This window comes from Puma concolor, chromosome A2 (genome assembly GCF_028749965.1).
Source record: "Puma concolor isolate L17-30 chromosome A2, mPumCon1.1.hap2, whole genome shotgun sequence".
NCBI classification, from domain to species: Eukaryota; Metazoa; Chordata; class Mammalia; order Carnivora; family Felidae; genus Puma; species Puma concolor.
In genome coordinates, this window is record NC_141668.1 from 146,140,802 (window position 1) to 146,168,101 (window position 27,300).

The 27,300-nt window shown below is 38.7% G+C and overlaps 2 protein-coding genes across 2 annotated transcripts in view; one reads left to right on the top strand and one right to left on the bottom strand.

The window, feature by feature from the left end:
- Positions 1 to 9,160: 9,160 nt before the first annotated feature.
- PDE12 (phosphodiesterase 12) lies at positions 9,161 to 15,188 on the bottom strand. The gene is made up of 3 exons (XM_025916527.2): positions 13,782 to 15,188; positions 12,283 to 12,361; positions 9,161 to 11,788 (listed from the first exon to the last, which is right to left on the bottom strand). The coding sequence occupies exons 1-3, from the start codon at positions 15,084 to 15,086 to the stop codon at positions 11,346 to 11,348; spliced, it is 1,827 nt and encodes a 608-aa protein (XP_025772312.1). The 5' UTR covers positions 15,087 to 15,188; the 3' UTR covers positions 9,161 to 11,345.
- Positions 15,189 to 23,228: 8,040 nt separating this feature from the next.
- Positions 23,229 to 27,300, top strand: part of DNAH12 (dynein axonemal heavy chain 12) — a 219,043-nt gene continuing 214,971 nt past the window's right edge. The window contains exons 1-2 of the mRNA XM_086697846.1: positions 23,229 to 24,291; positions 25,003 to 25,181. Of these exons, the coding sequence (XP_086553972.1) occupies positions 25,012 to 25,181 (170 nt within the window). The 5' untranslated portion in view covers positions 23,229 to 24,291; positions 25,003 to 25,011. The remainder of the gene's footprint in view (positions 24,292 to 25,002; positions 25,182 to 27,300) is intronic.

Genomic DNA, 27,300 nt, shown 5'->3' on the forward strand with positions numbered 1-27,300 from the left:
GCTTTCACGGACTCTGAAAAAGGAGTAAAGAGAATCCATATAATCTTATTTGTGATGTAAAGGAACTCTTATTATCGTTGTAAATGACTGCATTAAGAAACTAAAATTGCCTAATTTTCACTAAATGGGCTAGATTTGCAAGATTGCCTTTTTTTTTTTTTTTTTTTTAAGAAAACATTAACTTGGTAACTTGGCATGTTTTTTACCCTAAGAAGTTACTGCTTTTTCTTCAGTCCCAGTGGTGGTAGTTTTTTAAGTCACATTGAAAAGTTCCTCCCCACCACCACCCACAAATAGAGGTTAAGTCAATTCTTTGGGAAAAAGTATAAGTTAAGAAATAACCCCCATAATGCCTTTCCCTGTGTTTAACATTCTTTGCAAATGATGTTAACTTAAAAAGTCACTATCACTGTCCCAACTTACTGACATGCTCTGTACTCTTAGGAAATACTTGACACCATCAAGATTCAATGCTTACTGTTCACACTAATGTTAAACTTAGTGTTGGTCAATCAATAAGAGGTCTCTGTGACCTCCCCAATTATACAGAACAGTTGATTATATCCCTAGAGTAAAAAATATTCTGTCAAGTAATTGTTAAGTATGCTAATAGGAAAACTGAAGAAGAATTGTGGTTCTCTTAAAGGCTGATAAGCAGCAGCATTGGAGTTGAGGATGGAACCATTATCTGTTTTCTGTCCCTCTGACCAATAAGCTTTTAGTGAGGGTGGAGGGCAGAATATCACCCATTGTCCTTTGTCTAACTTATTGAGTTGCTTTCCTGTGATGTAACATCTTGGTATTTTGTTAACATGTTTCTGTTCACATGAATTTTCCCCCTTTACCTTATATATTCTCTATCGAAAATACAAGTGAAATGTTTACTTCAGTTTTCCAGAGCATTCACATCTCATTCACTGAGGCTTCCAATTCTTTAGCATATGTACGGAATTACCTCATATAGTAATAATAACCACTTTCAGATAATTTATTGGGGTCAGACTTTTTTTTAAGGATCCTATTTTTAAATCTTTATACCCAATGTGGGGCTTGAACTCATGATCCCAAGATTGAGTCACATGCTTTACCACCTGAGCCAAAGAGTCAGCCCTGGGGTCAGACTTCATTTATTTTTTTAATGTTTATTTTTGAGAGAATGAGAGTGTGAGCGGGGGAGGGGCAGAGAGATGGGACAGAATCCCAAGCGGCTCTGGGCTCTGAAACCAAGTGGTCAGATGCTCAACTGACTGAGCCACCCAGTCGCTCCTCTCTCGACGTTTTAAATACTCCACTCTTCTTGCTTGCATGGTTTCTGAGAAGTCAGATGTAATTCTTACCTTTACTCCTTTATAGGTAAGGTGTTTTTTTCCCCTTTGGTTTCTTTCTCTGTTTTTTTCATCTTTGATTTTCTGTAGTTCGAAAATTATACACATAGATGGAGGATTTGGGGCATTTATCCTGCTTGGTGTTGGATATCCAAGTTTTCTGGATATGTATGTGGTCTGGTGTCTGCCATGAAGTTGAGGAAATTCTCAGTCCTTATTGTTTCAAATATTTCTGTTTCTCTGTTATTCCCATTATGTTTATGTTACACCTTTTGTTGTCCAACAGTTCTTGGATGTTTTTCTGTTTTGGTTTTTGTCACTCTGCTCCAAGTCCCCCCCCCCCCCCCCCCTTGCTTTTCAGTTTGGGAGGTTTCTTTTGCAATGTCCTCACGCTCAGATTCTTTCCTTAGCCATGTCCAGTATATTAATTAGTCCATCAAAGGCATTGCATTCTTCATTTGTTATGTTTTTTTATTCTCTAGCATTTCTTACTGCTTTTATTAGAATTCATCTCTGCTAACATTGCTCATCTGCTCTTTTCTGTTGTCTTTATCCATGAGAGCCCTTAACATAGTATAGTTGTTTTAAATTCCCAGTCTGATAATTCTATCATCCCTGCCATATCTGAGTCTGGTTCTAATGCTTGCTCTCTCATCAAGCTGGTTTTTGCCATGTATGTATGTATGTATGTATGTATGTATGTATGTGTTTATTTAAATATTTATTTAAGTTGGCTCTATGCCAAACATGGGGCTTGAACTCATGACCCTTTGATCAAAAGTCACATGCTCTACTGATTGAGCCAGCCAAACGCCCATTTTTTGCCTTTTAGTATGTCTTGTCTTTTTTTTTTTTTTTTTTTGATTACTGGACATGATGTACTGGGTAAAAGTAACTGCTTTAACTAGGCCTTCAGTAATGTCATGGTAAGGTGTGGGAGTAGGGGAAGCATTTTATAATCCTATGATTTGGTCTCAGTCTTCTAGTGAGCCTTATGCCTCTGGACTGTGAACTTCACATGTGCTTCTCAATTATTTTTTCTCCCCCTTAGGTGGGGTAGGATGGTAAAGTGGGCTGGAGTTGGGCATTTCCCTCCCCACACCCCCAGGTCAGTTAGTCTCTGATAAAACCCCTGTAAGTGAGGTTTTGGTTACTTTTTCTGAGAACAGAACTTGTTATAAACAGGACGCTCTGGCATATTTGAAGATGGTTTCTTTTCCCCTTCCTCTGCCAGAAGCATGAGATTTTTCTCCGATATTCTGTGATAAGCTGGTAGAAATCCAGGAGGTAAAAACTCTTAAGTTGTGGGGGCCTCTGAAGCTTTTAACTTAGTTGTTCAGACTGTGCCTCTAGCAAGTCCTCAATTACAGTTCCAGTGTCCCTACCCAGGATTTCTTCAGGGTAGAACAAAACATCCCTGGATGTCCCTGCAGGTTGTGATTCCCTGTATTCCCCTGCTGGGCTTCAATCACCGGGGCGCTGGGGGGGCGAGCAGCGCACCAGTTTGCCCTGTGACATTTCAGATCTAAGAATAGTTACTGATTTTTCAGTTTGTTCAGTTTTTGTTTTCTCTATAGGACAAGAGTGGCAACTCCCAAGCTTCTTACATGCATGCTGGACCAGAAACCAGATGTCCTGGATCAAACTTCCTTAAATGTGGAAGTTCTCGTTCTTGGTATAGAGGTGAAGGTGACTTCTGACTTGTCATTGGAAACGTGCTTATGCTTCCTGGCAGCATGTTGGATGTTTTAATAATGTAAATATTAGCTACCAACTTCAGTAGAATTTATGAGAACTTAGATTAAGAAAGAGCAAATGGTTGGTATATCGGCAAGTACATTATCTGAAGGTCTGGTATAGGGGAAAATTAATGAAACAGTTCTAGAGTCTGATTATCTGTTCAGATGGTTAAATTCTGAGGTGACTAGAAGGAATCTACTACTAGCATTTTCCCAAGGATTAGTAGAGTTAGTGTTGGGGTAGTATTGGCACCCCAAAAACTCTACCCAAATGACATTTGTTTATATTATCAGCTTAGTTATTTTTAGCAGGAAAATGTTAGGAATGAAATCATTCTTAATTAGTATCCTCACTAAGGCAATCTAAATACTTTAAAAGCAACATTAATATAAATATGGGCTTGATTAAGATTTGGTTCTAAAATTTACTCCTGAGAATTGTTTAAGCCCAGCATATTCTTTTTTTATTCTCAAGTTAGTTAACATATAGTACGTAGAACATGTGGCTTCAGTAGAACGCACTGATCATTTCTCACATATGATACCCAGTGCTCATCCCAAAAAGTGCCCTCCTGAATGCCCGTCACGCTCCCCCCCCCCCCCCCATCAACCCTCTGTTCTCTGTATTTGAGTCTCTTATGGTTTGCCTTCCTGTTTTTACCTTATTTTTCCTCCCCTTCCCCTATGTTCATCTGTTTCTCAAATTCCACGAGTGAAATCATGATACATTTTTTTCTAGCATATACATCGTGACATTATATTCAGGTTACCACTACTGGAAGGTTAGTTGGCTGCTTTTGTTTCTTACTTGCAAATATCCCTTTATCCCCTATTTCCACAAACCACATAAAAAGTTTAAGTGGTTATATTCTAGCAACAAAAATTCTGAGAAATCAATAGCAAAAGCAATAATGTGGACCCAGGTAAGGAATAATTAAGGCAGCTGTATCTAGTTAGTGAGCAGAGCCTTGCAATGTATGTCCTTTGTGTTTTAAAGAACAGTAGAGCCAGGTGTCTTCCCGACCTTGTCAGGTATTTCTGCATTGTTTTCATTGTATGCTTCCAATTATATTGGGCACCTAAGTTTTCAGCTGGTGTTTGGGGGCTTGACACTGCCATCTGCAGACAGGGAGCTGGCTCTCAGGAAAGAATCAATTCTTTGGTGGCATGGTTTTTCTTAGGCTGGGTTCAATGCCATTCCAGTAACAGTGATGTATTTTGCAGACTGGCCAAAGTTGACCTTGGCCTGCATAGCCTTTGAAGAAGTGAGGAATGATGATTTTTAAAAAGGGGGGAAGGGTTAGGGTGCCTGGGTGGCTCAGTCGGTTGAATGTCTGACTTCAGCTCAGGTCATGATCTCGCGGTCCGTGAGTTCGAGCCCCGCGTGGGCTCTGGGCTGTCAGTTCAGAGCCTGAAGCATGCTTCGGATTATGTGTCTCCCTCTCTCTCTGCCCTTCCCCACTCACGTTCTGTCTCTATCAAAAAATGAATAAACGTGAAAAAAAAATAAAAAGGGGGAAAGTGTTGCCCAACAAAAAGGCAACACGATTTTTAAAATGGGCTCCAAAGATACACAAATGGGCAGTAAGCACATAAAAAGATTGTCAACATTATTAGCCATCAGGAAATGCAAATCAAAACCACAATAAAATGCCATTTCATACTAGGATAGCTGTTATCAAAAAGATAACAGATGTTAGGATGTGGAGAAATTGGAACCCCCATATGTTGCCGGTGGGAATGCAAAATTGTGCAACTACTTTGGGTAAAAGTCTGCCAGTTCCTCAAAAGGTTAAGTATTTTCCATATGATCCAACAATTCCACTTCTAGATATATGCCCAAGAGAAATGAAAACATGCACACTCAAAAACTTGTACACAACCATACAGCATTATCCATAGAAGCCAAAAGGTGGAAGTAATCCAAATGTCCATCAACTGATGAATGGATAAAATAAAATGGGTTATGTCCATACAATGGAATATTATCATAAAAAGGAATGAAGTACTGATACATACTACAACATGGAAGAACCTCAGAAACATACAAAGTGAAATAAGTTGGTCACAAAAGGCTACGTAATTACTTCATTTATATGAAATGCCCAGAAGAGGCAAATCCATAGAGTAAATCCATAGGTAAGCAGTTGCCAAGAGCTGAGGGGAAAGGTGGGTTAGGGAGTGACTGGTAATGAGTATGGAGTTTGTTTCTGATGCCAGTCTTTAACAATTGATTTCATGGGGGCACCTGGGTGGCTCAGTCCATTAAGCATCCGACTTCAGCTCAGGTCATTACCTTGCAGTTCATGAGCTCGAGCCCTGCATTGGACTCTGTACTGATGGTGCAGAGCCTGCTTGGGATTCTCTTTCTCTCTCTCTCAAAATAAACTTAAAAACTTAAAAAAAAAAAATTGATTTCATATGCAGTGACAAAAACCCTTAAAGAGAAAAATAAAGATCAATTTTGGATGAAAGAACTATTGTGGGATTCCTTCATTCAGGATGAAGAAAAATGATATAAGCCAGGCTGTAAAAAGCCAGATTGTTTTAGGTATGTAATAAAAGGATGAAAAGGGTAATATAATTCCATTATTTAGAGTACTTAAAAATTTTACAGCTTCAGCAGAAATATTTTTCTTTGGTTTAAGATACTCAAAACACTATACCTAATCCAGCTTTTGAGGAAGGCCAACTTTATTTCTAAATGCTTTTATCCCTGGATACACCAATTTCTCCAAACTATTCCACATGGGAAATAAAGATTATATGTAATACTATTAAAAGTGTGTATATTGTTCAATATGAGAACTCCACATGAAGCCTATCCAATTCCCTACTGAACTGTTTTCAGTTTCAAGAACAATAATGAGATGCAAAATGCAAACTAGGAATACTTCCAATACACGAAGATGGACATCAGCAACAATCTAACACCAGTAGAGTGAGTTATTAGGCAAAATGGATTGCATCACATAAACCCTTTAACATACAATCAACTCAAAATGGACAGAAGATGGAGATGAATGATAGTTTGTTGTCAATGAAGTTTCTCTAGGAAATTGAAGATTATGAGGAAAAACCTAACACTGACAATATGAACATGGATTTTAACAGCTGAGACTTTGTTGTGGAACCACAAATCCAGCTGGTAGGTGCTTGTTATAGAGGATGGCATCAGCCAGGTGAACTAGAAGGTTTAGTATTTTTAAGGTCTACAACTTAAAGATATGTTTATCATTTATGTAAAGTTAATTTTAGCATCTGACTTGAATATTATTTAATACAGTGTAAAGATGGCCAACTTAATAATTTTGTTACATATTATAATTTTTAATATATTAACTCAGTGTTTTAAAAAATGTATTATTAAAGCTCACCTTGGGGCGCCTGGGTGGCACAGTCGGTTAAGCGTCCGACTTCAGCCAGGTCACGATCTCGCGGTCCGTGAGTTCGAGCCCCGCGTCAGGCTCTGGGCTGATGGCTCAGAGCCTGGAGCCTGTTTCCGATTCTGTGTCTCCCTCTCTCTCTGCCCCTCCCCCGTTCATGCTCTGTCTCTCTCTGTCCCAAAAAATAAATAAACGTTGAAAAAAAAAATTAAAAAAAAAAAATAAATAAAATTAGGTTTTGAAAAGAAACCTTAACAAGGTGAGCTTTTTTTTTTTTTTTTTCAACGTTTATTTATTTTTTGGGACAGAGAGAGACAGAGCATGAACGGGGGAGGGGCAGAGAGAGAGGGAGACACAGAATCGGAAACAGGCTCCAGGCTCTGAGCCATCAGCCCAGAGCCTGACGCGGGGCTCTAACTCACGGACCGCGAGATCGTGACCTGGCTGAAGTCGGACGCTTAACCGACTGCGCCACCCAGGCGCCCCTCAAAACCTAATTTTAATAAGCAGAGTTTAGTCTTTTTTATGGTTCTGCATTATAACTTGGTGAGTTATATTCAGCCATAGCCATCTCAGTTTTTCAGGGATATGTCTTCAGGCATTCTTGCTATCTGCTACTCTGTACCTAAAATGGGATTTAAAAAGTGTTAGGTAATAGTGGAGCATGGCTAAGCCATTTAAAAGCCAATGTGGGAGGGGCGCCTGGGTGGCTTAGTCGATTGATTGAGCGTCTGACTTCAGCTTAGGTCATGATCTTGCAGCTCGTGGGTTCAAGCCCTGCGTCAGGCTCTGTGCTGACAGCTCAGAGCCTGAAGCCTGTTTCAGATTCTGTGTCCCCCTCTCTCTGACCCTACCCTGCTTGCACTCTGTCTCTCTGTCTCAAAAATAAATAAACATTAAAATTAAAAAAAAAAAAAAGCCAATGTTGGTAAGTTCATTCTCTGAAATCACCGACATAGATCTACATTTTTTAAGTGATTTTTTTTCCCCCCTTTGGCTGCTTATTCTTTCTAATTTATTTACATTCCAGGACTTCTGTATTTTTTATGCTTTTCTTCCCAATTATCTCCCAAAGAAGCAATGGGACTGACCTTTGCAACTTGACAAAAGCTGGAAGATTAAGTAGGAATTGCTGAAGATGAGCTCTCTGGAAAAAAATATAGGAAGTTGGGTAATCCATTGTGAGTACTCTAGTTCATGAGGGCAATGACATAATTAAAGTAAACAAGGTAAAAATACATTGGTAGAAATACCACTTCACACCCACTTGAATGACTATAGTAACACGTATATCAGTGAGAATGTGGAGAAATGAACTCTCATATACATCACTGGTGGGAACGTAAAATGGTGTAGCTATTGTGGAAAGCATTTTGGCAGTTTCTCAAAAGGTATATAACCAAACCAAAAGAATTGAAAATAGGTGCTCAAACAAAAACTTGTACGTGAATATTCATAGGAGCATTATTCACAATAGCCAAAAGATGGAAACAATCCAAACATCCATTGGGATAAACAAAATGTAGTATAACCATACAATAGAATATATATAATAGAAAACATGGAAGATCTTAAAAAACATTAAGCTAAATAAAGGAAAGTCAGACACAGAAGGTCATATATATATGATTCAATTTATATGAAATATCCAAAACAGAGAAATTGAGGCACAAAGCAGATTAGTAGTCGCCAGTGTCTGGAAGGGAGGAGGAAATGGGGTGTGACTACTTAATGGGTCACTGTTTCCCTTTGGGGTGATGAAAATGTTTTGGAACTAGTTAGGGATAATGGCTGCACAACACTGTGAATGTACTAAACGCAGTGGAATCATAACTTTTAAAATGGTTCATCTTATGTGAATTTCACTTCACTTGAAAACATGCTTTGGTATTGTCATCTCAAAATATAGACTTATACTCAAGTTAGTGCTAAAAAAAAAAAAAAAAAAAAAAAAAAATCACCCAATACAGCTCTAGTACCTTCAATGCTAAAGCATACTTTCTCATTAAGTGGGACCACAGAATTTGATTACCCAAATGAGCTCTTAAAATTATTTCCTTACCCTAAATTAAATCTAGATGTAAGTTCTAGATTGAGCAAAACATTGAAATGTTTTTGAATTATGATTAGAAAACTAGTGTTGGCTATAATTTTTTAGAGGAAAGATTTCCCCTATTGTGTTGTCTTATGGATTTTATGATCAACTAGTAATGCAAACCTTTAACATTCATTAATATGGATTTTGGTTTGCCCTCAAACCAGGTTTGTAGGGAACCTCTGCCTATATTTCACAGTTGGAGAATATGAGATCTAATGGTGTCAACTTCCACCAGGAACATCTTCCTACGGTGGTGTTCTTTGAACCTTCTTCGTTGTACTGTTTCTCAGATAAACCTCCAGTCTAAAACTACCACAATCTGATATGAGGCCTTAGTTCTCAGAAAAGTCACCACACAGTGAAATACTTGGAAATTTGAAACAACTGATTTTGGTATTGAGAATTTTAAAGAACATCACATTTACAGCCAGAAATGATTTTTTTGCTAACATATTATAAACTACCAGTGCATGTGTCTATAGTGGCAACTGTGTAAGAGTTCACTTAAGAGGACAGTGTTCTATAATTTTATTTATAATAATATAAAATTTTTTGAATATTAATTCCTATAGCAAGAACTTGTGACATCATAAAATGGGTTCACTATAGAGGTGCTAGACTTTCCATACTTTATTAAATGTACTAAAAAATCCAAATGTAATAGAAAAATTCAATCACAAACATGGCTTTAAGCACATAAACATTTCTGAATAACACTTTATTCTAACTCATGAATACAAAGTAATTTTGGTATCCTGTTTATACAATTTTCTTAGTGTTCCCTACTTTGGACTCCAATCATACTAACATTATCTATATACTGGAGATTTGACCAGAGTATATGGCACTTCACAATAATAATCTACCTTCTCCTATTCTGAAATGCCTGTCTATAATCAGATCACACTGTTAAGTCAGTAAATATAAAATTAAAAGACTCAGGACGTGGAATCTTTGATAAGTGATTAGTTCCTTTGACTAGAGTTCAATCTAGTTAGCCAGGGTGTTTGTTAATACAGAATCCGAATGTTTTTCTCATGAGCATGAATAAGTATGTAACTTAATTTCATCTTTCAAAATGTTTCTCAACTTTTTGCTTAGAAACTTTTTTTCAAGTTATTTTAAGGGTCCTGTCAACATGTTTGAAAGCAGACCAAAAACACATTTTAAAAAGAAAAAAAAAAGATGTATTTTGCAAAAGAATCAGATTCTGGCTTTAACATATTCATGTAGTTGTAAACTGATGTTAAAATGCTCTCAAAAATGTTATTTAGGAAGGCACAATTCGGTAGCATCAATTTTTATTTATAGCTTTTTCTAAACAAGATCCCAAGAAACTGCCACTTTAATTTTTCTTTTCCAGTATTTTAAGTACTTCAAGGTTCAATCTGAACAAAGTAAAATTCTTGTTCTCAAACTTACTAAGAGTTAACAATACATTGGACAGTGAGCAGAATATGGAAGTACAGCCTACTTTATCAAAAGAGGAAAGTTCTTATGGTTTTGGGTTTGGAGATTAAAGAATTTGAGACAAAAACTCTCATGACTGTGGAAAATCAGAACTCTTCTTGAAGTGGGTGAGCTTTTCATATCTAAGCTAGAAACTAATTGCAGAAGTACAGTTACCCTGAACATCAAAAAGCAACAGCTAAAGCATTACAAATAAGGTATGGTGATAACTGAGTTAGAAGAGCCCAGTTACCACTCTAGGTTAGAAACTAATCAGTAAAACAATAATTCCTAATTTTAAAAAGTCTGGCTTCATATTTAAACTTTTTTTTTTACAGCATATAAATTATATACAGTGTTTTCCTAGAACTCAAATGTAATGCTCAAATCTATAAAAAGAATAGTTTATTTCAGAAATGCCCAAAAGATCCGCTACTCCTCCTTCTCCTATTTATAAAGACCAACAATTTCAAAAATACCTCCAGCATAGAAATGCTCAATGGTTCTCCCAAAATGTCAACCCCATATCAGCAGACAGTTTCTCATAAAGTAATGTATTATGCTGTATTCTCTAATATCATATGGCCAAATACCCTTGATGATTTATGAATGTTTTTCATGGGCAAGAATAATTAAAGAAAATGGGATCAAGTTGACTATGTTGCTATTCACTTTGAATACTAAATTGTGCTTGCATCCTAAAAGTTCAAATGAGCTGGCTAGAATAATATAAATGTGTTCATTTGTACCATACACTAGAAAGTAAAATCCTACAAATAAGAGAATTAAAATATCTTATGTTGATTGAAAAATGAAAGATGAGGAGCAATAACATTTGGTGGATGGCACATTTTAATCTTTAGTTAAAGCTCTGAAGTTGTATTAAATTGCTAACCAAATTGAGGTAGAGGTAGACCCTAATGTTCGTTCATGTCAGACTTAGGCCTCTCACCTTAACCCATATGCATTTTTCCCCTAATTATACAAACATGATTCAATTTGAAATGTGTTATGATAGAAAAATTATAGGATCATTCAAATGGTTTTTTGGTTTTTTTTTTTTTTTTACAAAATTCTTAATTCCTAGCTAAAAAAAAAAGTACTTATAAAATGTACATAATTCAGTGTTCTTCCTGGTAGTCATAAATATATTTGTTTTTCCTTCAACCTTAGGAAAAAAAAAAGAGAAACTGCAATTATGAACAGTCATGTAATGAAGACACTGGAACACAGAATAAAACCATTTTGCCTTGGTGTCTGTGTAGTTTTCCTCTTTGAAGGTTACATATAAGCTCTGATTCATATTAAATTTCCTACGAAAGAGACTCAAATTCCATTAAACACAAATCTATTTCCATTTTAAATCACACACAAGTGCTATGTGATCAGAGGGATGGGAAACACTAGGTAACGCCTGGTGAGTGGTGACTTCTTCATGACTAGGTAATGGAATCACCTGTTCAACCTCTAGGGCATTTGAGTCAATGAAAATGTAATCCAGACATCCATGAAAGCCACCAACATAATTTGTGTAAGCAGGTTCACCACAAGCACTTTTCAGTTTGAAGACATGGGTGAGGGACATGTTGCAACGTTCCTCTTCCCCATTGGAAGCCCAGTCTTCATGGTCCTCTGGAATGCTGCCATTGACAGCAAAATGATACATTCCTGTTGATGGGGTACTATTAAAGTCTCCACAAAATATAACTGGTATGCCAGGATACAGATCACACGAGACATGTCTAATGTGAGCCAAGGCTACCGCCATTTGAATGAGACGAATGTACCCACCTATGAATATAAAAAACATTAATGTAAGTATTTTTTAAAGTTGCCTTTAAAAGAAAAAAAAAAGCCCCAAAACTACATACAGTATCTGGGTGACATTCAAGATATATATTTGAAGGGGAATTGGATGAAGGCGGTCCAAATGTAAAAAAGAAACATTCAGTTATAAGATACATAAGTACTGTAGATGTAATGCACAACATGATGACTACAGTTAACATTACTATTCGGTATATTTAAAAGTTGCTAAGACAGTATATCCTAAAAGTTCTCATCATAAGAAAAAAAATGCATTTTTTTCAGATCTATATGAGATGATGAATGTAATCATTTTGCAATATGTGTCATTATGCTGTACACTTTAAACTGCATGATGCTGTTATGACAATTACATCTCAATAAAACTGAAAGAAACAAAAAAGATGTATGTGTGTAAAACAGCCTTACTGAGTTTAAGTTACCATGTTATGTCACTTGTGAAAACCAATAAAACCTACCTTTTGGATGCCAGTACAGATGGGTATTAGCAACACATATCCTTTTAGAAGAGTCCTTTGTAGACTGAAGAACAGAAACCTAAAATAAACCAAGTGCCAAGAGTTCAGTTGCTATCTGCCAATTTCCTGAATGTTTTTTTTTAAATCTAAGACTATATATGATGAACGGACATTTCATAACCTTCCCTGACTAATGAAGTATGATCGCAATTAAATTAAACTTTTGCTACAAGTTTTAGAATACACATGAATAGGATTCATTCAGCCTAACATGTCTTAGTAACAGTTCAACATATACAGGGAATAAGAAAAGGACACATTTTGGATAACACTAAGGTTAGAGACAGTGTTTTTAAGTGGATAAGGGCAGGCTCTGGAGTCAGGTCCACCTAGATGGAATCCCCACTCTTAAACATTCACAGCAGTGTGACCTGAAGAGAGATACTTTTTTCCTAAGCCAGCTTGGTCACTGGTTTAAAAAAAGGCAATATCCATCTCAAGGGGGACTGTTGTATGGATCCAACTAAATGAGCTTACAGAAGTTCAGGAAACACACTGGATGCTCAAAAAAAAAAAAAAAAAAAAAAAAAGTAGCTACTCTAAAATCTTACTATGAACAAAACTAGTTAGCTAAAAACGCTGGACAAATATACAAATAACATTGTTTTTTTAAAAACTAAGGCAGCTTAATACTCTGCTCAGTGGTGATGGAATATAATTCACTGGGTAAGAATCCTGGCTTCACTTTGTGTGAACTTGGAATAAGTAAACTTGACCACTTCCCTATTTATAATAACATCTGTAAAATGGAAATGGCAGGATTACTGTGAGCCAAAATTAAAATATTAATATTTATGGAATACTTAATTAAACATACCAGACACCTAAATTTTAAAAGCTTTGTGGTGTTTTTTTTTTACTTCAATTTTTTTGTTTCAAGGTTTTAAAAAAAACTTTTTTTAATCTTTATTTATTTTTGAAAGAGAGACAGAGTGTGAGCAGGGGAGGAACAGAGAGAGAGGGAGACACAGAATCCGAAGCATGCTCCAGGCCCTCAGCTGTCAGCACAGAGCCTGATGTGGGGCTCGAACTCATGAACTGTGAGATCATGACCTGAGCCCATGAACTGTGAGATCATGACCTGAGCCGAAGTCTGACGCTCAACCCACTGAGCCACCCAGGTGCCCTTGTTCAAGTTTTAAAATGTGTCAGAACAATGCTTGGCAAGAAGTGAGAAAATATTAGCTATTACTATGTTCTTGTATTGAGCGTATTGGGCTCTCCCATTAAGAGTGTAAGCACTATGAAAGTCCGCTAATCTGTTCAAGGCAACCTGCAGCTTGTTGTGGCACAGTAAAGGTGCTCAATAAATATCTGCTCAATGAATGAATGAATGTGCTGAAGATAAAAGAGCGAACACCTTTCAGTAAAATCTGAAAAAACCTGCCACGCCCCTAAAAATCGATGTGTATGTAAAGAGAATGGTGGAGCTACTTTACCTGGAGGACAGAAGATCTCTGGAGCACCCTCTCCTGCGCAGACGGGTACAAAACTAGTTTCTCCAGCAGTTCTTTGTGAAGTTGGTCGGACTCCAGGGCTTCCTGGAAAGAAATGTCATGCTGGCTAAGGAGAGTGAATTTGGTCTTTCGGTAGAAAGTAGCCAGGCCTTCGTGCTGCTTGATTCTAAACACGCCCTCCAGCCCAAAGGCCTCGAGTGCCGGCACCAAGCTGTCGGTAAACACGTTGCGATCTACCTCTTGCAAACAGATGAGGTCAGCGTTGTAGCCCGTGAGCTCCTTCTGGATGAGGTTCTGGCGGTAGTCGAGCTCGAGGGCATAAGGGGCACAGTACGGGTAGAGGACACTCCTCGAAAACTCAGTCTGGGCGTACGTGTCGGCCAGGAGGTTGTAAGACACAGTGCGAATGAGAGAATCGTCCGTCACCTTCTTGGTGTAGAGATGCCGCTGGTCAAAGGTGCAAGTACCGGGCCCAGCCTCCACCGGACACACACTTTCCAACTCCCGGCTTGGCCCGAAGCGCTGCCCATTGCCTGGGGTGCAATGAAGCTTGAGTCGCATCCCGATGTCTGCATTGGACGGCGTGTAGACGCGTTCGTTCACACCCGTCTCTGTCCAACTAGGAAAGGGTGAAGAGGGAGACAATGACGAGGGGCTCCCGCCCTCAGGCTCCGCCGCTCCGGGTTTGGCTTCCTTGTACCATCGGAAAAGCGAGTTGGCGGGATCCCCAAATTCGAGGCTGAGCTTGGGGCACACCGGGAAGCCGGCCATGATGTAGCGTGGCAACTGCAGCTCGGTGAAGGCGGGCGGGTTGCGCTCCACCTTGTACTTGACATCGCCGATCTGCAGCACCGCGCCGTCCTGCCAGGCGTCCACGTTGAGCACGTCTTCAGCCACTGCCTCCTCCCGGTAGTACAGCTTCACGACGGGCTCGCAGGCCGCAGCCGGCTCCGGCACAGGCCCCGCACAGGCCCCGCCACTTGCATTTGGCCGGTTCTTCCTGCTCTTCTTGGCGGCGGCCGCCTTAGCGTGGCCTTTGAGGGCGTTGGTAGCAATCCGGCTGAGGGCCCGACCCAGCGGCTCGCTTTGGTCGCGCTGCATGTTCTTGTGGCTGCCGTCTGCCAGAGCAAACGACAGGCTTAGCTTCGGTTCCGAAGGCACACAGCGCACCACAGCGCGCTCCATCGCTCCCGCCGCCGTCTCAGTCGCCGCCTCGGCCCGAGTGTGCCGCCCCACCGCCGTGCGGACCCCACGAAGCGCGGCGCGGGAGCCTGGGAGCCTCCACATGAACCTGGTGGCTCAGCGGCCGCCAAGCGTCAGAGGAAGACTGGATAGCTACAGCCGCCGGCTCCGTGATCCATTCAGTCCCACAACTTCCGGCTGGGGATGGGGAGGGCGCTCGGAGTGCTTCCGCTCCGCACTTTCGCCACGCCGCTCAACTGATCCCTTTTTCCATAGCCACACCTGTCTTTGATCCTTTCCAACTTAATCTTTATCTTCAAATAAAGCCATAAAGAGGGGGGGAATAAAGCAACTGTAAAGGTGCCAGAGGGAAATATTAGACTCCCATGGTTTTAGCGAAAGTACAGTTATGGGGCTGAAGGAAAAGTGCGGAAGTCGCTGGGGCGTTGTCGTCGTGGTGTTTTTGGATTCTAGCCCGCGTTCTTGTCTGCGAGCGCTGCCGGGCTGACCTGCGCGAGAGCGTGGGGAGCTCGACTGGGATTGCCAGCTGCCTCCGACCTTGGAAAGCGTTGCCCAGTTTCTTTCCATAGCATTCTCCATGCTGCTCGCCCTCTCCGAGTTGTGGATGGGGTCGCCTCAGGCCGGCCGGCGCAGAAGGACACAGCCGTTTTTGTGGTAGTTAATAACGACGAGCGTTATACAAGAATTAGCACTTAGGGTTTGACGACTACGTTAAAAAACATTTTTTTTGTAGTTGCGAGGTCCGGAGTGACTAAGTTACCTGCTGAAGGTCACACACACATTTCATGAGATGGAGAATAGACAGTGTAGCTTCGCTGAAAGCCAAATAAAGTGTTTCAAGAGGGACTGTGTTGAATATAATTAATATTCTGTGATTAGATGAAAAAACACCTTGAAGATTCAAAAAACAAATTGGGAAGTCACTTCTGTCCACAAATGCTCTATTTGTATCCACTTTTCCTTCTCCTACAACTAGAATGCTTACTTACTGGGTATCTAATAATAAGCCATACCTTTCCCCCTGGCTTACCACGAAGAAAGTAGACCTTTTCAACTGTGTTCTAAAAGCAGGATGAAGTTTGCAATCATTTGAAATTTCTGTTCCTGTCCTCCCCTCTCCCCACCCACCAAATATTTGATAAGGTGACTGGCTTCTGATAGTATATATGCAATGCCAGGCTACAGTATAGGGATAAAAGTCTTTACTTTGTGTTAGCTGGGACTAACCTAAGGAATAAAGAAAATAAGCCTCAGTAGTCCAGTTTATAGAACCCCATTTACAAATATGAATTTTTAAATGGCATTTTTCTTATCTACAGCATTTGCCCTCATGCAACTTTGCAGAGTCCAGTCAATCTTAAATCAGCCTATTTAAAGAAAGATAGAAGCCCTACTAGAAAATGTGAGTTTCCTTCAAGCAAACTGATATAATTTAATGCTTAGCAGTCTTTTTCTTTTTTTAATGTTTATTTACTTTATTTTTTTTTAATTTTTTTTAACGTTTATTTATTTTTGAGACAGAGAGAGACAGAGCATGAATGGGGGAGGGTCAGAGAGAGGGAGACACAGAATCCGAAACAGGCTCCAGGCTCTGAGCTGTCAGCACAGAGCCCGACGTGGGGCTCGAACCCATGGACCGCGAGATCATGACCGGAGCCGAAGTCGGCTGCCCAACCGACTGAGCCACCCAGGCGCCCCGAATGTTTATTTATTTTGAGGGAGCGGGAGGGTAGAGAGAGGTACAGAGAGAATCCCAAGCAGTCTCCAGTCTCAGTGAGGAGCTGGACTTGCTCCAACTCACCAACCCTAAGATCATGACCTGAGGTGAGACCAAGAGTTGGACACTTACCTGACTGAGCCACCCAGGCACCCCTTAAACCTGGTTTTGAGACAGATGACTTTAAGTGTCATACTTCTCTTAGTTTTAAATACATGTATTTTTAATTTTTTTGAAAGGGTAAAACATACCCATGGTGAAAAAAAAGTAATCTTTCCACTGCTGACTCCTATGAATACACAAACACTTACGAATATGTATGTACCTTCCAACTACTTTTTTACACAAATTGGAATATAATGGACCCATGGTTCAGTACCTTCCTCTTTTTGAAAGACGACTTCAAATACCTCCATTCTGACCTCAAACTTTCTAATTGATTACATTCTTCTTTCCAGCTTCTAACTCAGGCAAAAGACCCTGCAGGCAGTGCATCTTGTGATGGGTACCAAAACTACCCCCTTGAGCAATAAAGATTGCCCCGAGGCAGCAAGACCTGTCCTGTGACAATGAACCACCTGGTCTTTACTACCTGCCTGCAGGTACCCACTGACCTTTGCCCACATTTTCCTTATACACACTTTCAATTATTTTCAGCACTTTGGAGACTGGCTTTGAGGCCACCGTCTTCCTGTTGTTGGCCTCAGTGAAATAGATACTTGTTTCCCCGCCACTCATCTCTCTGCCTTTGGAGTTTGTCTGGGGCGAGTGACCAAACCTGGTCTGTTTGGGACTCCCAGAACCTGGTGCTCTTGCAATCCGGTGCTCCAGCTACACTGTCACTGTCTTTTGTCAGTTCTTTCAAGAGAAAGTGTCTCAAAGTATCACAGCCTCCTATAGAAAATTTGATTTGAGGCAGCTCTTCCTGCCCATGGGTCCTGTCCCTGTGCTTTAATAAAATCACCTTTTTTGCACCAAAAAAAAAAAAAATAATAATAATAAAAGAAAAATAAAACTTGTTTTGAACTCAACAGATTTGAAAATAATACATAATAAATGGTGTATTTGAAGCTCTCTTTTTATGAGGCTAAATTATAGCATAATTATACACATAAATTATATACATTATCGGGGTGCCTGGGTAGCTCAGTCAGTTAAGCCTCCAACTCTTGCTTTAAGCTCAGGTCATGATCTCACAGTTTGTGGGTTCGAGCCTTGCATCAGGCTCCACGCTGACAGTGTGGAACCTGCTTGGGATTCTCTCTCTGTCCTCTTTCTGCCCAATCCCCGCCTCTCAAAATAAATAAACTTAAAAAAACTTTTAAATTATATACATTATAATTATATAATTAAAAATTGAGATCAGAAGGCTGAACCAATACCCTGACACCAAAAGGAGAAGCAGCTAATAAAAATCATTGTATTCATCCATTTTCAGTCTATACCAAGGAATACAGGCTAACTTTCACTAATGAAAAATGGTTGATGGACTTTTCTTGTTACTTATACATATATCTGCAAAGATTACCCTATGAAGACTAGTTTCTTGTCATTATTTGGTTAATAACATTGGTAGCTAACAATATAATTTATAATATACTTTTATCTTTTTTTACTTAAGGTCAACATGATACTGTAGTTTTGAGTGATAGTACTTAGAAATTTTGAGTAGTACCTGGTGCTATTACTTCAGGGTAATCTGCTACTTCCTTATGTATTCAAAATCTGATAACTTTCATTTGCTTTTTGTTTAAGGGACCAATCTGTATTTGTTCCTTTATTTTTTAAAAGTATTTTTAAATGTTTGTTTTTGAGAGTGAGAGCGAGAGCAAGAGAGGGGCGGAGGGGGTGGGGACAGAGGATCTGAAGCAGGGCTCCATGCTGACAGCAGAGAACCCTACATGGGGCTTGAATTCAGGAACCACGAGATCATGAGCTGGGCCAAAATTGGCTGTGTAACCAACTGAGCCACCCAGGTGCCCCTCTATTTGTTTCTTTAACTTAAAAAAATTGTTTTTTCCAGTTTTATTGAGCTATTAATGACCTATAACATTGCATTAGTCCAAGGTATACAACATGATGATTTGATGATACATGTGTATAATTACCACAAAAGTTTAGTTAACATCCATCACCTCACAGTTATACTTTTTTCTCTTGTGATGAGAACTTTTAAGATCTACTCTCTTAGCAACTTTCAAATATACGGTAGAATATTGTTAACTATTGTCACCATGGTTCACATTATATCCCCATAACTTGTTTATCTTATAACTGGAAGTTTTTACCTTTTTCACCATCTCACCTGTTTCCTTCATCTCCCTTCTCTCCACCCTCCCCTTGCCTCTGGCAACCACCAATCTGTTCAGTTTTTTTTTTTTTTTTAAGACTCTACATATAAGTGAGATCATACAGTATTTGTCTTTTAATGCCCTCAATGTCTATCCATGTTGTTACAGATGGCAGGATTTCCTTTTTTTTTTTTTTTTAATTTCAATGTTGGGGCGCCTGGGTGGCTCAGTCAGTTAAGCCTCAGATTTCGGCTCAGGTCATGATCTCACGGTTTGTGAGTTCGAGCCCATGTCAGTCTCTGTGTGGACAGCTCAGAGCCTGGAATCTGCTTCAGATTCTGTGTCTCCCTCTCTCTGCCCCTCCCCTGCTCACTCTCTGTCTCTCTCTGTCTCTCAATAATAAATAAACGTTAAAAAAATTAAAAAAAATTTTTCAATGTTTATTTTTGAGAGAGGGAGAGAGAGAGGGAGAGAGAGAATGAGCTGGGAAGGGGCAGAGAGAGAGGGAAACATAGAATCCAAAGTAGGCTCGGCTGTCAGCACTGAGCCCAATATGGGGCTCGAACTCACGAACTGTGAGATCATGACCTGAGCTGACGTCTTGATGCTCAACTGACTGAGCCACCCAGGCGACCCCAGGATTTCCGTTTTTTATTGCTGAATAGTGTTCTAATATCTATATATCTGTCTTTCTATATCACATTTTCTTTATCCATTTATTCTTCGATGGACACTTACACTTAGGTTGTTTCCATGTCTTGGCTATTGTAAGTAATGTTGCAGTGAACAGGAGGGTGCAGATAGTGATTCTGTTTCCTTTAGGTACACACCCAGAAGTGGAATTTCTGGATCATAAGGTAGTTGTATTTCTAGTTTTTTGAAGAATCTGAATACTGTATTCTGTAGTGGTTGTATCATTTTACATTCCCACCAACAGTGCTAAGTATTTCTTTTATTTTAAAAGTTATTGTGATATATAATGGTTATATTATTATATATACTTTTACTATATAGCATAGTATATGTAATATATGATATAGTTATATAATTTAATATAAGGTATATGCAATTTAGCTCCATAAAGAACTTAGGCATATGGACTAATTTCTGTGCTATCCCATTGTTAATTTTGAAAGGAATAATGCATAGTATAAAGCATAGTAAGTTAGTCTCAGAAGTTCTCTTAGCATGTTCAACATTTAATAAGTGGAAGAAACGTTTTGTATAGTATTAGAGAATCACACTTTGGTGTCATGTCCATAAGCACTTTTAAATAATCAAGGCATTGTGAAATAAAATCTGCTCTCATAAATAATATTTCTAACCCTTAGACTAAGAAATAGAGTTTTTAAGGAGGAATTTTAAGCTGCAAATAGTATATATATATAGATAACTTTTTTTTTTCAAAGCAAAAGTTTTATTAAAATCCCAGCTGGCTGTTTTGCAGAAATTGACAAACCGATCCTAATATTTATATGGAAATGCAAAGGACGTAGAAGAGTTAAAATCACTACTTTCTATAAAAGAACAAAATTGAAGGACTGACACTACCCAATTTTAAAACTATAACCATTCTTAATAAAGCTGCAGTAATCAAGACAGTGTGGCATTGGTATAAAAATAGACATGTAGATCAATGGAACAGAATTGAGTGTCTAGAAATAAACCCTTACATTATGGTCAATTTCTTTCTTTCTTTCTTTTTCTTTCTTTCTTTCTTTCTTTCTTTCTTTCTTTCTTTCTTTCTTTCTTCCTTCCTTCCTTCCTTCCTTCCTTCCTTCCTTCCTCCCTCCCTCCCTCCCTCCCTCCCTCCCTCCCTCCTTTCTTTTCTTTTCTTTTCTTTTCTTTTCTTTTCTTTTCTTTTCTTGTCAATTCTTTTTCAACAAACATGCCAAGGCAATTCAGTGGGGAAAAGACAACTTTTTAAAAAAAATGATACTGGAACAATTATATATCTACATGCAAAAAAAAAAAAAATGAACTTGGATCCATACCTCTCACCAAATATAGAAATTTACTGTAAATAGATCATAGATCTAAATATAAAACCTAAACCTAGAGGAAAATATAGGAGAAAATCTTCATGACCTTGTCTTTCATACGTCATAACCTCAAATGCATGACCCATAAAGAAAAAAAGTATCTTGAGTTTGATTTTATAAAAGATTAAAGACTTGCTCTTCGGGGCACCTGGGTGGCGCAGTCGGTTACGCGTCCGACTTCAGCCAGGTCACGATCTCGCGGTCCGGGAGTTCGAGCCCCGCGTTGGGCTCTGGGCTGATGGCTCAGAGCCTGGAGCCTGTTTGCGATTCTGTGTCTCCCTCTCTCTCTGCCCCTCCCCCGTTCATGCTCTGTCTCTCTGTCCCAAAAATAAATAAACGTTGAAAAAAAAAAAAAAAAGACTTGCTCTTCAAAAGACATCATTAAGAAGATGAAAAGGTAAGCTATAGACCAAGAGAATGTGTTTGCAAATTATCTGATAAAGGACTTGTATTTAGAATATAAAGAACTCTTACAACTAACTGATAAAAAAGTTAAATAATCCAATTTAAAATGGATGAAAGGTATGAATAGACATTTCATCAAAAAAAGATATGTTAGTGGATAATAAGCATAATGAAAAGATGTTCAACATCATTAGTATTTAGGGAAATGAAAATTAAAAACACAAAATACCACAATGTGCTCCCTAGAGTGGCTGTAACAAAAAAAAATACATGATGCCAAGTGTTGGCAATGATATGGAGAAATTGGACCCCTTATATATTGCTGGTAGGAATATAAAATCTTTTAGCCACTTTGGAAAACAGTTTGACAGTTTCTTAAAAGGTTAAACATAGCCTTACCATTCAACACAGTAATTCCACTCTAGGTTTCTACTAATGAGAAGTGAAAATGTATGTTCATCCACACACCCATACATGAATGTCATGGTTATTCATAATAGCTCCAAACTGGAATCAATCCAAATATCCATCAACTGGTGAATGGATAAACCAAATATGACATATATATATATATATATATATATATATATATATATATATATATATATATATATAAAATGGAGGACTATTTAGCAATGAAAATGAACTTTTGTTACATACTACACTTGGATGAATCTCAAACATATTATCATTAAGTGGAAGAAGCCAGACACAAAAGACTATATAACTTTGTATTCCACTTATATGAAAATTTCAGAAATTGTAAATCTGTAGAGGCCAAAAGCAAATCAGTGGTTGCCTGGGCTGGATGTGGGAGTGGGGATTGACTGCATATGAGCCCAAGGGAACTTTGTGCAATGATGGAAATGTTTTTGCTCTGAATTTTGGTAATGGTTGTACAACTCTCTACATTTGCTAAAAAAATCATTGTTGGGGGCATCAGGCTAGCTCAGTCAGTAGAGCATGCGACTCTTGATCTAAAGGTTGTAAGTTCAAGCCCCACATTGGGTGTAGAAATTACTTAAAACATAAAATATTTTTAAAAAATTAAATGTTTACAACTAGGAAATAGCATTGAATTATATACTTTAAAATGGTAAGTTTTACAGTGTATAAATTATACCTCCATAAAGCTGCTTAAAAAAAGATACGCATTGTATTAGGGTTTAATGAGGGAAGTGGAACCAGATGTTATATATCCCTTATATACATCCATATGTATGTATATGTGTATATATGGATTTATTACAAGGAATTAGCTTATGCAATTGTGGGGACTGGTTAAGCAAGTCCAACATCTATAGGGCAGGCTGTCAGGAAGGAAACATCCAGACAGGAGAGAGCAATTATAAACCTAACTGCTTGTTAGAGTCTGACTCAGTGCATGCCTAAACCTTCTCTTTGTAAGGATTTCCACTGATTAAGTCAGACCCACACAGATACTCTCTCTAGTTTAACATCAATTTATTAGGGATTTGAATTGTACTTGCAAAAATCTCTCTCTTTTTTATTTATTTATTTATTTTTTTGGATTTTATTTATTTTTTTATTTTTTTTCGACATTTATTTATTTTTGGGACAGAGAGAGACAGAGCATGAACGGGGGAGGGGCAGAGAGAGAGGGAGACACAGAATCGGAAACAGGCTCCACGCTCCGAGCCATCAGCCCAGAGCCTGACGCGGGGCTCGAACTCACGGACCGCGAGATCGTGACCTGGCTGAAGTCGGACGCTCAACCGACTGCGCCACCCAGGCGCCCCGCAAAATCTCTTTATTGCAGCACTAGAATAGTGTTTGATTGAATAACTGGGAGAAGATGTGGGTATAATACAAAAGACTGCTATCTTCTCTTAAGTCCACAGCTTTAGTTTAGCTTAAGCAAATGTCAAAAAAAAATCACATATTTATATAAGTATTTTGTTTTCTACAGGAAGACAGTTTCCTATTACAAGCTACAAGGATATTTAACCTGTTCACTCACCTGAATGTTTTCAGATGACCTGCTGTGTGCCAGACATACAAGTTAGGCTGTACTCTAAAAACAATTCTTTACATTACTAGCACATAAAAGATGCTCAAATATTTGTTGAATGAATATGCCATCAATATACCACCAGGACTTACTCACCCCCCAATTTTATTTATGATGTTTGTGTAGGCTCTTATCATTTAGATGGAGTATCCATTGTGCAGCCTCAAATAGCAAAGTTTCACCTTTCTATCTCCAAGCATACACGAAAAATTGGCACACTGTAACCTTTTTTATGAAGGATTTCCTGAAAGAAAAGTGCTGTATAAACAAGTATCAAATATAGAAACAAACTAACCCATATTGCTGATTATTTACAGTGAAGTCACTGCTAGAAGACTTGATCCTCCTGTGAGAGCGAGTGTGTACAAAGTCCTATTTTCCAACACATCCAAATTTCCAGTCTTGCAGGTTTCCACAACTTGAAGATCCTGATTCCCTGGACCCGTTCCAAGGGAAGGCAGTTAGGTAAAAAAATCTCATTCACTCACCCTCCATTCGTGATTAATTAGTAACGAACTGAGTAATGAATTATTGTGACAGGTGATCCTAGTCTGTTGCAGCTGAGCATGTGCCCTCTCCAGGCAACCTCTACGCAGTCTCTCCAGCCGCAACCGCGACAGTTTCCATGGCGACAACTTTGTTTGTACGCTACAAGCGACGGCCCAGCTCTTCCCGAGCGGTGGGATTCCCAGAGGTTTCACACTTTGTTTTTCCTCTTCCTTTCACCAGAGAAGAAACTAAGTAACTGAACCGTTTGCCTCTCGTCTGCGCAGCTGGGAAGTGGTGAAAAGCAATCAGATAGGTACTTCTTGTCCTCAGCTTTTCTCTTCCCTCTTCTCCCAGAGCCGAAGGTCTCTAACTGGGTGCCGACAGAAATACCCTCTTTTTCAAGGCAGGAATCTGCACATTCTGTGGGCGTTGACGGCAAAAACAGCTGGTATCACAGTTAATTGTTCAATATTTACATGACATTTTAGATTTCTTGTGCGTTAAGTATGCCTGTTGTTGCTTGGCCACCGTATCACTTCCTTGGAAGGAGCAAGACTAAGATAGAATATTGATGTTTAAAAATCTTAATGATGTCAAGCATCAGCTTCTTTGGGAGAGGGATTATACCTGAACAACTGGATTTTTTGGTAGTGGTGTTGGTGGTGGTGGTGGTTTGCATTTTAGAGAACAATTTGAACCCAGGATTTTAGAACTGAAGGGGTATTTAGAGAGTATCTAATCCAGCTCCTCAAATTCATCCTGGGGGAAACTGAAACCCTAACTGGGAAGTGACTGGATTCATTTCTTCGTAGCAAGTGGGATGTGGAGCTGTAACAGGAATCCCTCCCAGTTACCTCAACTGTCATTCTTTAAACTAACACCAAACTTGGGAGGAAGATCTCAAAAGGTCTGGAATTTTTGGAATTGATATCTAAGATATGCTATGAGTATATCGAGGCTAACATTTACAATAACTGCTTTATAGGCCTTTTCTCCTCAGAGTATAAAGTATTTTAATCTTTAGGAGACCAAAATGTCGGATGGAAACAAAGCTGTCATTGCAGCAGAAAAGGAAGCTCTGAACTTGAAGTTGCCTCCTATTGTGCGCCCCCCTGAAAACATAGGTGTTGATACACCAGCACAAAGTAAACTGCTGAATTACAGAAGATATAAGGAGCAGCAGAAGACAATTAATCAGTTAGTGTAAGTAGCATATTGGTAAATAATTCTTTGGAATTCAAGTGAAATAATTAGTGTTCATATTCTCATAAAAAAAACTTTAACTATGTAGGTTGTTAAGGGGCAAATGTTCAGTTAGGGAAACAATTTAAAAAGTAATCGCAAAGTTAATGTTATATATCACTATATGTATATATCTTATATGTCACTATATATAGCGACTATATCTATGTATCTAATATATATGTTATACATATATATGTTACTGTATTATAGTTAATATAGTGATTGTGCTAATTACTGCTTATTCTAAGCATTGTTTTTTTTTATCACTTCACCTGTATTTCTCACAACTACCCTATAAAATAGGTACTATTCTTATCATCTCTAGTTTATAAACGTAGGTCTACTCAATGTTTTAGTTCACTTAGAGAATAAAGAACAAGGTGCCTTAGGAGTTACATATTGTTCTTACTCCAAAACCTTTCATCGTCTTCCATTGTTATGTTGAACTACTTGCAGTTCCAGGAGTATATTATATTTTTCACAGTTTAGTGAAAAAATAAATTTCATAATTGCTCCCTGCAATTTCCTTCACTGGAAAATATTTGTCTGCCTGAATATTTATACTGGTTCTTCAAGGCTTACTTTATGGATCATCTCCTCTGGAAAGCTGTTTCCTAATCCCCTTTGTACAGCTTTAATTTTTATTATGTATTTCTTTTACATCAATTTATTTAGTAGATATTAACTACCAACTGTTACACAGACATTGTGCTTGTTACTAGGGAGACCATAGAGAATACAACAGAAGGGGGTCTTTAAGATGCTTATATTTTAGTGGGAGGAGACATAGTAAACATTTAAAAACAAACAAACAAACAAACAAACAAACAAAAAGAGTATGTTAACCTTTTAAGTGATGTTGAGCACTGTGAAGATATGAGATTGTGAGATAGAGAGGGAAGGTGTTCTAGGAACATCACAGGAAAGTTCTGTGGAGATGATATTTAAGTAGAAATCTAAAGAATAGGAAGTTTTTTGTTTTTTGGTTAAAAAAATTTTTTTTAACATTTATTTATTATTGAGAGACAGAGAGACTCAGAGTGTGAGCAGGGGAGGGGCAGAGAGAGAGGGAGACACAGAATCTGAAGCAGGCTGCAGGCTCTGAGCTGTCAGCACAGAGCCTGATATGGGGCTCGAACTCACAAATGATGCAAGATCATGACCTGAGCCGAACTCAGCCGCTTAACTGACTGAGTCACCCAGGCGCTCTTAAGAATAGGAAGTTTTTCATTTAAATAAACATGAGAACAGCACTCTAGCAAAGGAGATAGCAAGCATTGAAAGTCCTGGTATATGAATGCTTTCGCATGTCCTGGGAACTGACAAAGGCCAGGGTCACTAGATTATCAGGGGCCTGGGGAAGAGTGATACCAGGTAAATGTGGAGAGAAAGGTGGGGGCAGATTGTGAAAGGTTTTGTAAGCCATGATAATGAATTCAGATTCCACTTTAAGTACAATGGAAGCCATTGAAATGTTTTAAACTGGGACATGATATGAAATTCACTCTGGCTATTAAGAATAGACTGAAGTGGGGACAGGGAGAAAGCGAGAGTAGTAGGAAACGAGGAGACCAGGTGGGATGCTTTTGTAGTAGCAGAGATGAGAGCTTACAGTGGTTTGATAAGGCTGGAAATAGGGCAGGAGGAGAGAACTAAATTTGCAGGGGATATGTTTGGATCCAGAATCAGTAGAACTTGCTATTGGATTGACTTTGGTAACAAGGTGGATTTTAGTGTTTATATCTGTAAAGAATCAGAGGTCCAGGAGATTGGGGAGGTAGTTTTTGAAGTTGAGGAGCTTATGTGACATCTAAGGGGAAATATGTTAAGTAGGCAGATGGATATACAAGAGTAAAGATCTAGGCTAAAGATACAAATTTGGGAACCAACAGAATGTAGATAATTGTTAAAGCTATGGGGAATAGTTCAAATTACCTAGAGAGAGCAAACAGAGAGGAGAAGGCCCAGAACTAAGCTTCTAGGATGGAGCTAGAATGTATTATGCTAAGAGAAATAAGCCAATCAGAGAAAGACATACCATATGATTTCACTCATATGTGGAATTTAAGAAACAAAA

What these genes read in the sequence shown, in the direction of transcription:
- PDE12 (XM_025916527.2), bottom strand. Translation starts at nt 15,086, where the DNA reads ATGTGGAGGCTCCCAGGCTCCCGCGCCGCGCTTCGTGGGGTCCGCACG. An exon ending in AGAGATCTTCTGTCCTCCAG is followed by an intron (nt 12,362 to 13,781) that starts GTAAAGTAGCTC and finishes GGTTTATTTTAG; the next exon opens with GTTTCTGTTCTTCAGTCTAC. An exon ending in TCTGTACTGGCATCCAAAAG is followed by an intron (nt 11,789 to 12,282) that starts GTAGGTTTTATT and finishes TTATATTCATAG; the next exon opens with GTGGGTACATTCGTCTCATT.